The sequence below is a fragment of the Lichenostomus cassidix genome, chromosome 1 (assembly GCF_008360975.1).
Source record: "Lichenostomus cassidix isolate B80296 chromosome 1, HeHo_3.0, whole genome shotgun sequence".
NCBI classification, from domain to species: Eukaryota; Metazoa; Chordata; class Aves; order Passeriformes; family Meliphagidae; genus Lichenostomus; species Lichenostomus cassidix.
Genome location: NC_139479.1, coordinates 84,265,560 through 84,278,868, shown reverse-complemented (window position 1 = coordinate 84,278,868; position 13,309 = coordinate 84,265,560). Strand labels below are relative to the sequence as shown.

Here is a 13,309-nt window from a genome sequence, read left to right as displayed (position 1 = left end):
AAAGAGCCTCAAAGAGGAGCACAAGGTAATTGTTGCACATCTGAATTTACTGAGGGTGGTGAGGCATTGGCAAAGGTCTCCCAAAGAAATTGTGGCTGCCCACCCCTGAAGTATTCAAGGACAGGTTGGATAGGCTTTGAGCAACCTGGTCTAGTGGAAGGTGTTCCCTCCAAGGTGGGTCTAGACTAGATGGTCTTTATGGTCCCTTCCAATCCAAACCATTCTATGATTTGATGAATGCTATGGGAGAAGCCACAGTAGTGGTGGCCATTTATTCTCACTATACAACATAAATGCATCATTTGTATTTTAGCACTTCGTCAAATACTTGAAGAAGGATCAGATGGGACAAGCATCAGTATCTCACTGGCATCCATGGCTTCCTGGAAGCTATCTTCACCTGCCATGAGATTTATCAGCACTATGCCCTCTTCAGTGAGTCATCCAGGAGGCTGGCACATGTCAGCTCTCACTGGCATCTGCTGTTGAAGTTCTCTGCTCTTCTTAATTATCTTACCTGCTGAGTGTCAAGTTCTTTTCTTTAAAACCAGGTACACAACTAAGCTCTTTAAGCAATATGGTAGATGTGCTTTTGTTGGAAGAGGCATGATGGAAGGTTTACTTGATCTTAATTGGCTTTTGTCAAACACGAGAGTCTCTTACCCATTCCTTGGTTCACAACAAGTATTTTTCTGGGTGCCTGTCCATTAGTCTGTGTGACAAGCCAAAAGCCAGTGAAGGGTGGCAGGCTGGATAATGTGATTTTAAATGAGGCAGAATTTTCTCCCCTAGCTAGTTCCATATGTATTGGATTGGACTTATCAGCAGTGTAGGCTGACAGTGGCTCGCTGTGTGCAGTGCTGGGGTTTGATGGCTGCTCTGATTACCAGTTACAGTAATAATAACCTGGTTGCACTTTGGCTCTCGAGCCAGCTTTGATCAGCTGATAGGGCACAACTTTATTTTGCATTCCAGCTTAGACAACGAGCTCGAAAACTCCAGTAAGCTGAGGTGGGGTAGCAAAGTTACCACTTATCACCCTGCTCCAGGGCAACGGTATGTGTATGTGGTCTTATCACTGAGCACTTCTCTGCTTATCCCTCTTTCACGAAGGCTAAGCAATCTCAATTGCCTCACATTTCCTCAGACGTTCTGTAGGGCAGCAGAGTTTGCAGTCTGTCAAAGCTCCCTATTCCCACTTGCACACATTCCTTACGTGGCAACTGCTCCAATCCCTTCCTGACTTTAGCTGATTATCTTGGAAGCAAAACTAATTCTAGAGAAAAGCCCTGCTGTCCCAAAGACAAGCGTCTTTGGATGGATGACTTCTGTGAAAAGGGAATGAAGCATCCCATGGATTCTTTGCAGCAGATTTTAGAGGTTAGATTGGACCTTTCTGTTTCCTGTCTGATACAGGCACAGTTCCAGTGCTGGGAGCTGGCTCCTGCAAACAGGCACAGAAGTGGGTAATTCACATGTTATGCGTGTTAAGCCCAAGGCCTTGGCTTGCTTTGGCGGAAGGCTCCTCTCATGTTTCCATAGGAACATAAGGGAATTAAAACCTTTCAGCATACAGCTTGAAGTTCAGCCTCACAGTTACTGAGAGGAAACAGCTGCTGCCACTACCCAGGTAGTGTTGCAGATCCAAACCTCGAGTTCTGAGATATGAAATACATACGTTATGAAATCATGCTGGCTCCCCTTGCATAAGCAGAGATCTCTTACAAAACAAGGACTTGTAGCACCATGTGCATCACACCAGTGAGCTGTGCTGATAGAAAGTTGTGACGTGATGACATTTGCTTGAAATGTCAGGACCTTGTAGCATGAAGAGGTGACAGCACAACGTTATGCTGCAAATAGCTACCGGGATATAGTGAGTTTGCTCTAGAAGACAAACCACTGAGAGTGATTGTGTTGAGCATGTAGCTCTAGTTAGGAAAAGAAAAAGGAGGAAAAAACCCTTTTAACTGAAAAAAAAAGGTGCTTAAAGAAATCCAGATTTGGACCTTTCTTGTCTGACTGGATGCTGAATGATTGAGCGATGAAATGGCAGACGAAAATTAATGTCAATAAGTACAGAGGAATTCACAGGGGAAGGAGAAAGCCTAACTACCCATACACAATGACAATCTGAAAAAAGGGCACACAGGAAAAAGATTTTGGAATTCCTGTGAAAAGTTTTCTGCAAAGATCAGCTTTGTGCTATGCAGTGGTCAAGAAGGGAACTACAGCAAAGAATTACGAAAGACACAGAGAAAAGAACAGAAAACAGTGGTTTGGTCTCAAAAGGATCCTTCTTTTTCATGAACTGGCTAAAGAAATTGTGGAAATTATTAGCACAGGGTGCCTGGAAGATCAAAACTAGGTGTTCAGGAAGGTTTCTAAGCCAACTGATGATGGTATATAAGCACAGGTCTGGTGCAACCTCTTCAGAAAGTTCCCTAAATGCTGATGACAAGCATCTGTAGTGTTAGCACAGGAAGACCACATTGCCCCTGTCCCAAAATGTCTTATCTGGCCATAGTAAGGGACAAGATATTTTTTCAGTCAGCCTCTGGTCTTCCCTGAAATGATCCTATTATTATCTGACAATAAAAATGTTAACAGATTGTGGAGGGTTGAGTTTCTGCATTTAATTCTGTCAAACTCTTCAACACTTAGTGAACAACTGAGATTTTGTTTACACATTCAGCAGGACACAGTGAAAGAAGCAATCTGTCCCCAAATTAATTACTTCATTTTTCATTGGTGTTATGGTGCTAAATGAATGAGATGCCCCCTCCCTCCCCATGTACCTTCTGAAACCTTCTTCCTATTGTGTCAGACTTGTCACTGCAATCTCTCTTAATTGCAGGCTCCTTGGTAATTTCTCTGCCACAACATTTTCCCCAGAAGAACCAGTGGTGAGTACTCAGATGAAAAGAAACGCTCTGACAAGCCAGAGTTTTACATTTTTCTTTAGATTGCTTGTAGAAGAGGATCATTATTAGCAGATGATAATTAGGAACTGGTAACACTTTAATTTGCAAGGATATATTGAAATTCATTAGCATCTGAAAGCTTTGCAACACTTTGTGGCAAATGAATTGGACAGATCAGACTGGCTCTTAATAGCAATGATAAATACCCTGACCAAACCACTGCCACCCCTATTTCATCTGTGGATCTATCTGTCCTTGTTTGTGTAGCCTACCTTAACAGACAAGCCAAAGATAGGTAAAGTGTCAAACTTCCAAAGGGTTTTACCCCTCCTAATGTCTTTTCTGAACTGATCCTCTAAAGGGGGAGTGAGACAAGAATCTCTGCCCCAAAGGTACTTCAGAGTAATGTATTGGCAGTATAAGGGATAATGGTTCTGAACTAAGACAGGGTGGATTTAGATCATGTATTAGAAAGAAATCCTTTCCTGTGAGGGTGCTGAGACACTGGCACAGGTTGCCCAGAGAGGCTGTGTCTGCTGCATGCCCTGGAAGTGCTCAAGGCCAGGTTGGGTGGGGCTCTGAGCCACCTGGTCTGGTGGAAGGTGTCCCCACCCAGGGCAGTGGGGTTGGAAGCAGATGGTCCTTGAAAGTCCCTTCCAACACAAAGCATTCTGTAATTTGAAATTATCCTCTCTGAACCCATGGGAGCTGAGATAAGAACTGGAGGAAGTGATCAAAACAATGGGGAAAAGACTGCTGCTCCGAATGGGGAGAACCATTCTGAACAGTGTTTGCTGCAGTGAGGACCTCATTCTTCAGGCTGTCAGATCCAGGAGAACACCAGCACTTCCAGAATGTGGTTCATCCCACCTTGAACACATGCCTGTCACAGAATGAACAACCTTCAGGGTACTAGTTTCTTTCTACTGAGAAGAGATCCAAAAAAATCTGCTTAGACCAGATGCTTGACTGGTCCAAAAGTCTAAAGGTGTATGCAAAGGCTTATGTTGATAGCTGATGACTGATTCTCCAGACCTAATGAATTGCTGGTTTTCATCTGGCAGGAAGGTATTCCCTCATTATCTTCCAGCAGGCTGCAAATATCAGCTGATTAAAACATCATGAAAGGCAAGACTTTTATTCCTTATGATTTTTTAAAAAGTCCAAAGATGTCCTTAAAATACAGAAATCCTACTTCGCATGAAGCAATTATGTTCAGGAGAAAAAAAATAGCTTTAGCCTTAAAAAGTGGAGTCCTGTGAAGAGCAATGATACTTAAAAAACTGACTTTCCAAGTCCTTCCCTGGCCAGCTGATATCTCTATAGCTACAGAATCGTTTTCTAATTTCCTCTGACCATTCACTTATGAGTGTTTATTCGCCTGCCAAGACATGGAAGCAGAGGGTCACTTGAGATCTACTGGTTACTTATACAATAAATCAATTTTATTTTGAACTATTATGAAATACTTGAGGGAAGAGCATTTGCTGGATTTTTCTGCTAGGATGAACCACTGTGAAGGTATAAACAATAGTGACATTACATTGTCAGCATGAGTTTTCACTGTTCATCATTTATGGAGGGGAATGGGGAGTGAGTCACACCTGCCACAGCCTTTGCCTCAGCAGAATTTGCAAAGTCACACTAGAATCAGATCAGGGAACACTGTTTAGGAGCTTTCTTCTGGCAGTGTGGGCTTCCCAGATTATTATTTTCTTGTCATTTTACTTCATGTCATTTCCTCTTTCACCCTCAATTTACTTCTGTTTTGTGAAATTTTGGAGCTAAGAGGAATGAATGCATGAATTTTGCTGTTATATGATTGAGATGGAAGAATGGCCTCCTGAGAGCTTCCGTTGCCAACAAGAAGGATTTCAGTGCTGAAAACTTTGAACTCCAGAGCTGTTTGCTATAGCGAAGCAGAAACATAAGTCATCTAAACCTTGTAACATTCACCCATGAATGGAAATGAGTAATATTCCTCTTATCTTGTAGAAGGGAGAACAGAGGATCAACAGAAGTGGTGGGGTATTTTTTTTTGCACTGATTGAACTTCAAAGAGGTGAAGAAAATTGGATTACAGATTTCTGGATTCCCTGATCTCATGATTCATCTGCTGGACTGACTGAATCTCTCTGCCCAAGTCACTTAATTTTCTTTTCAGTCAGCCTTCTCATTTCAGTGAGACAAATTCTACACTGCAAACTGACCACAAGTAGCTGTGGCAATAATTTAGCCCAATATAATGGTCAGCTCATGGGATTCTGGAATACTTGGAAACCATGCTGCTCTCTTCGAATATTACAATAGTAGAAGTTTGGCTTTTGATGCTTTTTGGCAAAAAAAAAAGGTCTCCCAAAGAATATTTTTCTGCAACCTTGACAGGAAACAACTAGCTGACGTAACAGAAAAACATCACAGCAAGACCTGACACAAAAGGTCACTAAATCAGTTAGGGTTTCTTGGATTCAATAACAACGTCATCTCTATGTAATGAAAAATAACTTCCTGAGAGTAACAGAATCATTAAAGGGTTTGGGTTGTAGGGGACCTTAAAGATCATCTAGCTCCAAACCCTTGCCATGGACTGGCACAACTTCCTCTAGAACAGGTTGCTCAAAGCCCCATCTAGCTTTGGACGGCTGCAATTTCTTTGGGAATCTTGTCTGCTCTTAGTGAAGTAACTCTCCATAAAATCATAGAATGGTTTGGGTTGGAAGAGGCCTTTGAAAGTCATCTAGTCCAAACCTCCTGCCTTGGGCAGGAGCAGTTGTTAAAGGATCCCCAGGCCTTGCGGAGGGGTTGCTTTACAAAGAGGCTAGAATAGGCTTTGCCTTTGGTGTGGTGAGAAAGGAGGGAGCTACTACTCCCTGATACAATGAAAAGGAAAACCTGCAGCACACTGATGTCGCAGCCAAGAACCTACAAAAAATCCTTGCAGTCTGAACAGCTGGGCAAAAGAAGACATTTAACAGGCAAAAATGCCACATCTCAAAAAATATTCCTGCATGGGTGCCATTCTCAGCCCTCTTCACAAAGACAGTCAAAAATGTGTGTACAAACAGTACCGTCCACCTCATCTCTATCCCCTGTGGTTTTGGTTTTTTTCCCGAGGAGCTGTGGACAGCTGGGAGGAGCGACATCCTCCATCTGCAGAGCTCGTTACCTTAAGACTGCCAGACTGAAGTCTTGGCTACACACAGGACTGCATATGTTTGGCTAAACCTGTTTTGAACAATTTAGTTCACAGCCATGAAGGCTGTGTGATGCTTTTATTCTGATTCAACTGTGCTTTTATCACATTTCAGTATGTTGGACGCAGGTGAAACTGAGCTGAATTAGACCATTCCCATATCAAAGTTAGTGTCCACCCCCCTACAGGATTTAAGCTGGAAGCTGTGATATATAATGTTAATGTCTAAACCACCATTTGTATATCTCTGAGCTGTGTGCTAGTTTTGCTGCATATATATATATATATATGCTTATAGAGCCTTTTATTTTTAATGCCAAGAAAGCCTTAGTGGACTGAATGTTAGTGAATCCTGCCCACACTGGGAGAGACCAAGCACTATTGGTAAGGAGGAATTGTGGCTCAATGGGTATAGAAGTGATGGGTGGATTTATTCCACTGCCCTCTGGAGATGGGCTCATCACTGAACCCCTCTGGTTTGGCATTCCTCCCAGTCACATCAATTTGAAGAACCAGGACAGGACTGGCTGAGGGTGAGATATACTCACTTATTTCCAGAAGCAAGCCCTTAGGATGTGTTTCAGAACTGGAGAGGAGAGCAATCTCCAGTGTGACTAAACAAGCTGCTTTCAAAAAGGCCCTGTAAAAAAGCCAGTGGAGAAGAAGCAGTCTCACCCCTGGGATTTGTAAGGGTGGCATCAGTGCCTTTGCCTCCATCTCCGCAGCGAGTATCATCGAATGGGAGGCACTGATCCCCAGTTCCAGCCAAGACCTCCGAGTTCTTCACAATGTCTTTCACTGATGTGGTTGACTTGATTTTATAGATACGTCGGCTGTTGGTGTCAGAGAGGTAGATGGAGCCGGTGATCGGATCTGTGGTCAAGTAATACTTATGAGCTGGGCTGTGGCTGAAAAACAAGGGTATGACATTATTAATTTTTTGGATGGTGTGTTTCCTTAAGTCAACAGGCAATGCAAGCACTTTAGAGAATAAAAACGCACAGGGCAGAAAGACTGGGAAAGTGAAGGAGTGCTGTAGTGGACAAGGTTAGTACATGGTGTGTTACAGCACAGGATCCAGAGCTGTATCTGTTAGCAATCGCTGTGCCTGGCGTGCTCTCTGGCATGGAGGGAAGCAACCAAAGGAAAGGGCTCTCTGGTCTGAGCCAAAATCATGCCAGGAACTACTACAGGTTGAATTCCAGTGCCTGTGTTCACTTAATTTAGTTGTTATAGACATAGTCCTGAAACTGGTGTTCGTGCAGTGCCAGGAAGTGAAGGGAAAACACAGGATGGTAGGGAAATAAAACAAATAATAATGGAAAAAAAAAAATCTGCCCTCCCAACACTTTAATACAAACTCCAAAAGGAGACTCCCTGTATAAAGTGCTTGAAGATATATTCTGCAAGATCACTGCATCAAGGCTCATCTGGTGCTCTTGCTGACTCCAGCAAAGACTCTAAAGTCCTGTCCTGCCCTCAGGGAGACTAAGGGAATTCTGCCACTGAATTCATCTCAATGATGAAAGAAAAAAAAATTCGCTGAGTGGCACATTTTGCCCCAAGTAAAGCATGAACTGGTGTTATGCTGAGGAACCTGAACATCAGTCCCCTGTTAAACACCCCCTGCTTACTATTTCCTTGAACACAAGAAAGGGCGGCTGAGAAAATGGGATGAGCAGACAGAATGATATTATTTTTAGCTCCATGACTGCAACATTAAATGAGCCCAAGACTGAAGAAATTAATAAACTAGAAACCACTTTATGGAAAGCATCCAATCGGACTGACCAGGAAAAAACAAACAGATGGGTTTAGACAAAATTTAAACAATTGTCTTGCAAGGATTTTACCTGTATTTTAATATAGATACTAAAGTTATTAACATCTTTCATTAAAATTGTTAACTACTAGTGTGTGTTGTGCTCCATCTCTTCTAAGCCTGAAACCAACAGATTAGACTCTTAACACCTGCTCCTGAACACAGTTTTTTCTTCTAAGAAAGGTTAAGTAGTAATTAGAACAAGTATGAAAAGAATCTACTTTTCTCCAGAACACCTTCAAGCTGTCCAAACTCATCAAGTCCAAAGAATTCATAATAAAAATCTAGGCCACAGTTCACAATTTTGCACTTAATGGAATTGTTCCAGGAGAAGCTGGCTAGAGTGTCGATCACAGTTGACTCCATTCCTCATAACAAGAAAATTCCTCTCAACCTTTATGTTAGGAAAATTACCCCCTCTTCAGACAGAAAAATTACTGAGTTATTCTCTTCTTTAAAAAGCAGTAAATTGGTTCTTCATTCAAATTACTTAATACTGTGGGGGTGGGGGAAAAGCACCTTTCTGATTTATTCTGGAATATCCCTTGTGATTTATCCTATTAAAGTCTGAACAGATTTCATCTCCAAAAATGACACTGATTCTTGCTAAATAAAATGCTCTGACCTTCAAGACAGCTCCAGCCTGACAGTTCAGTCTCCATCTGTGTTCCTTCCCAATGACAGCAGGCTGGGAGGGTATTATTTCATTTACCTGCATGTCACTCACACTAAGCAAGTGGCTTCAACCCTGGTGGAAAAAGTTCCCTGTGGGAATCTGTCATCCATTTTGATCAGGGCCTTGCATTTTCTGCTGACTGTCCTAACAAAGCCCTGCTGAATGTCAGTCAGCTTTTGAGCTGTTCATAATCTCTGTTTTGCATGGGAGGTGGACAAGAGTAGGACAGTTTTACTGGCACTTTGAAATTCTCTACCATTTTTTCCTGGCCAGCACAGATAACTTTTCCCGAGTCTTACAGCAGCCTATTTGCAGATGGGCAAAGGCAAATGTCTTACCCAGAGATGGAGAAAAATGGGGACAGAGAGAAGTTCCTGCTCCCCTCTCCCAGCACTATTGTTGTGATTTATTTTTGGATTTCACAGCCTCACTCTAGTGGATTATTCTTTTATTCACCACAGTCTTCTGTAAAAATGAGAGCTCTTAAAACTATTTTCTATTCCCAGCTCTTGTATAGAACAGACATTGAAACAATCTGTTAAAAATGGTCAAGCTGGAATTTAGCCCCCTGGCCTCTGCCAACTGTTTTGAACACTGTAGAGGGATGATATCATGGTATCATGTTCTGCCCTGGATGAATTGCACAGTGTTATACGCTGGAGCTTTTTTTATCACTTTGAGATCCTTTAGGGTGAAAGATGCTTAAATAAACAGGCACTGGTCATGTAAAATCTCCCAAACTGCTTCCCTTTATTTGTGATAGTGCATGAGCACTGGAGCCAGGAACATTGGGGCTTCACTTTTTATTTAAAGCCACAATCAATAGGCAAATCCAAGTGGTAAATTGGACTGGGCTGAACAGCAACTAAAATAAATCTGCCTGGGGTGAAGCAGAGAAGACTTTCATCCTCTGTTGTTTCTCAGTTAGATAGCAGTCCAAAACAAAAGACAGGACACATTACTATTCAAAAGACTTAATCAGTTATCCTATTTGTAGTCTTAGAATATTTATCCCCCACATGGACACTGCCACTAGTAAATGACTGGAGGAAGAGCTGATTTCCCATTCAGGACGTTCCCTGAGCTATTACAGTTTTCTAGAAGAAACCTGAGCGTTGCATTGAAGTTGCAGGGATGGGATGGTCCCTAGCCAAGAACTGACACTTTGATGGGTATTTAGTGGGCATGATGTAGTCACTGGGAATGAGAACAGTTCTGGATGGAAATAGTTCTGCAAGCCAAAGTGAAATAGAGGTGATACTGCTTCCTTGTATGCTTGTGACAGTGATGTGCTGTGAAAGCACAGGGAAATCTTACAAGTCGACAGTGATCCCAGTTGTCTGAGGGTGAGAATAGTCTCCCCCATATATCTGCCTTCTCCCTTTCCTTTCAATATTCTCACTGTTTGGACAGGATAGTGCCAGTACTATTTAGGGAGCTCTGCAGGTGTGTTAAGAGATTCAAATTCCATTTTAAAGTCTTTATGCTTTGCATGTTTCCTTACACACAGGCATAGGGAAGAAATGGGATAAAAAGTCGGGTGAGCAGGCAGAGGCATGATGCTTGCGGATCGCTTCAGTTGTACTATGATAAATGAACAGACTCTGAACAAAGGATGGTGTTATCCCTTTGGACCCAGAGCCCATATTTTGGAGGAGTTCCCATGTTTAGGAAGGAACCTCCTTCTCCAGAGTGGGAAGCCAGTCTCTAAGGAACAGAGATGAGAAAAGGGAGATGGTCCCTGTTTTCAACAGGCTACCTACAAAATGGCAGACTGCACCTTTTTATTGGCTTCTGTAAAATGCCAAGGGATTCATATCACCAAGCTTTAGATGATTACAAGGTGGATGCTCAAATCAGAGCTGGCTGCTTTAACTCCCTTTACAAGCAGTGGAGAAAAATATCATCTTTTGGGGTAGGATTTGTCTGACTATTTTAAAAACACTTATCTTACAATATGAACTGTATCTTAGTTTCTCAAATGCAAGGGCATCTACCACCTCCTCAAGGGACAACTTCTGTTATTGGTAACTGTACTGCTCTGGCTCCCACTGTGGTCAACAGACAGGAGCAGTCACACCACCCAAATTAGTTACCCACTACCACTGACCTGGATAAACCCCTGGGGCTTCTCTGGATCTGATGTCTCCTTTTAAGGACACAAAATCACCTCTAACATTTTCTACACCAGCTATCCACTTCCCCTCTGAGCCTTGCTGGCCATATACATTTCTGGCAACTAAAGAAGTACCAAATTCCTGCAGCCAGGAGGTTTTTGTTCAGTGGGGCTGCGTTTCCATGGCTCCATGCTAAGCACCCTGCAGCTCAAAACCAGAGGATTTAATTGCAGCTTGTGTGAGGTACTGGTCTTTTTCCCCTCGGTGCCACTCAATAGATTAATACCTAAGGAGGTCACACAGTGCAGTGAGCTGAATTTACACTCGGCCTTTCAGTGTTTGCAGTTTGTGTGTGATGCCCACAGCTCTTCTAGCGTGACATGCTGGACAATAAAACTCTATAATAATGCCATAAGCCAAGCCAGAGACTGCAAAGTGCTTTTTATCTGATTGCAGGGCTGTTTTGTGAGATACCTCTCTTTGCCACTTATTGTAGACTTGCCTCTCTACAGCATGAATGGAAACAAGGAAGGAAGAATAAATATAAGTGCGGCCACTTTTTGCGTATTTGTTACACAGAAATGCCTCAGTCCCCTCCATGTTTCTGCAGAGAAGGCATCATGATGTGGTGATGCTTTTTGGCTTAGCTAACATCCCCCATTTAGGCTGTTGCAGTTACACCTTGGCTAGGCACACAGAGCTGTAAAGCCAAGCCTCTTAGAGGGCAGCTCCAGAACCTCTGGAGATCAAGCTCACCAATTACATTTTGGGGAGGAATCCTTTCCCCTGAACTGAGGCAGCTTTAGATATGGATTTCAGCTTTTCCAAACCACTAAGATTCAGTCCTGTGGATCTCACCCTTTGCACTGTTGCTGGTCACTGGTGTCAAGCTTATGACCTTCTGGAGTTTAAAGCACTGGAGTTTTAGTTGAGACTACACCCACTCACTACCCTGAGGGTCAGGAGCAAAGAGACTTCATAGCAAGAAGTATTAGAGCAAATGTCACAGAACAGGCACTAACAGATGGGTGACTCCCTCAATGTAGTCACAGATTAGAGTATTTGATCTGGAGCTCCTCACATGCTTCCTCCCTCCCTGATCCCCTTTGGGCTGCACTAAAGCAGGCATGTCTTGGATTTCTTTCACTTAATTTTGTAGTTTTTAGGAATTGCCTAAACTCTAAAGCTCTGCCAACTTTGCTTGCCAATCTGCAGCAGTTGTGGCCAGTCCACAGATCTTCCTTCAGTTACTGCTTTCGTACACAAAACCTCTTCTCATAACAGGTATTTGGCTGCTGCCCTTCACTGTCAAAGCAAATGCCCTTTAGTGACTGTGTATTTCTTGGGCATTAAGAATCCAACCTGGCTGTTCCAAAGAGAAATGAGTTTTTCTATTGCCTTCAAATGATGTGAAAGAGGAGCTGGGGGACTGGAACTCAGCTTGATGAGGACAGTCAATGAAAAGGTCTTGGGTGCCAACCTCCCAGCCCAGCTAATAGATGCTTTGGGCCAGTCCATTATACTCCGAAATTTATACTCTGAAGCTCAGCCCTTTGTTATTGTTCTGGCAATAGGATAAAAATCAGTTTCTACTCCATTTCATTTCCAGGCATGCAGATACAAGGAACATTTCTGGTTTAGCACAGCCTCTATGAAATCAAAGAAACAGTAAATGAAAAGCATGTAGCAAGAATAATCCCCAATCCCAAATGCAAAAGAAAACTAAACACGTACACACAAAAAATCCCAACTCCACACAGTCTAAGCTTCTGATTTAGAAAAGCAACCAGGGAGAAGGACGGGAAACTTGTCAGAGTCAGAGAAGTCCTTGCAAATACAGGCAGTGACAGGAAGTTGACATCTTCTGGAATGCAACTGATTGGATCAAACCCACTGAAACTCCAGTGAACCCAAGTGACAAATATTCTTAGTGACAAAGCTCCAATTTAGGAGTCTCTCTTTCATCTTGTTTTCTTGTCATTACTCTTTTATTGCATTTCCCAGCTAAGGTTCTGAGTTGCACTACCTCCTATCTGAGCCTGACAGACTTTCACGTGTCAAAGCTCTGTATGAAAGCTCTGACTAAAAAAAGTTACAAAAACTAACTTCCCTGCGTGGGTGATGCTGGGGAACATCAGGATCTTCATTATGCCTGTTAAACCCCCCAAACTCAAAAGGAAGGCTTTTCACTGTAAGAGAATTATTTTTCCATCCTAGCTGTTCCAGTGATCTGTATCCAGATGCTGTTCCCATTCTACTTTCTTGGTTCATTCCCACCCATTTTTCTTCCCCCCTCCTCCTCCTGTTACCCTGCTTTTCCTGCCTGTGCTTCCCCTGTCTCCAGCCATAACAGCTCATGCAGAAGCTTGCATGGCTCACGTTGTGATTAATGGCTCCCAGTTCTGATGACTGATTGCCTATGCCAGTTTTAATCACGCCAGCTTCATTTGCTATTGAATCATCTGGAAATGGCACTTGTGGCTCACTGTGTAACAACATGCAACAAGACAGGGAGCAGCATAAGAATTCTCCACTGGTTGGCTTACCTATGTCTGAAATCTTTATTTCTGACAGAAG

General features: G+C 42.8%; 1 protein-coding gene across 4 annotated transcripts in view; it reads right to left on the bottom strand.

Moving 5' to 3' along the window:
• Positions 1-13,309, bottom strand: part of TENM4 (teneurin transmembrane protein 4) — a 917,609-nt gene that overhangs the window by 52,039 nt on the left and 852,261 nt on the right. For 2 of the 4 annotated variants that reach the window (XM_085066138.1, XM_085066158.1), the window contains 2 exons: positions 13,279-13,299; positions 6,793-7,025 (listed from right to left, as the gene is read on the bottom strand). In XM_085066138.1, coding sequence (XP_084922264.1) covers positions 6,793-7,025; positions 13,279-13,299 — 254 coding nt within the window. The remainder of the gene's footprint in view (positions 1-6,792; positions 7,026-13,278; positions 13,300-13,309) is intronic. The other 2 variants (XM_085066148.1, XM_085066166.1) reach the window with 1 other exon arrangement.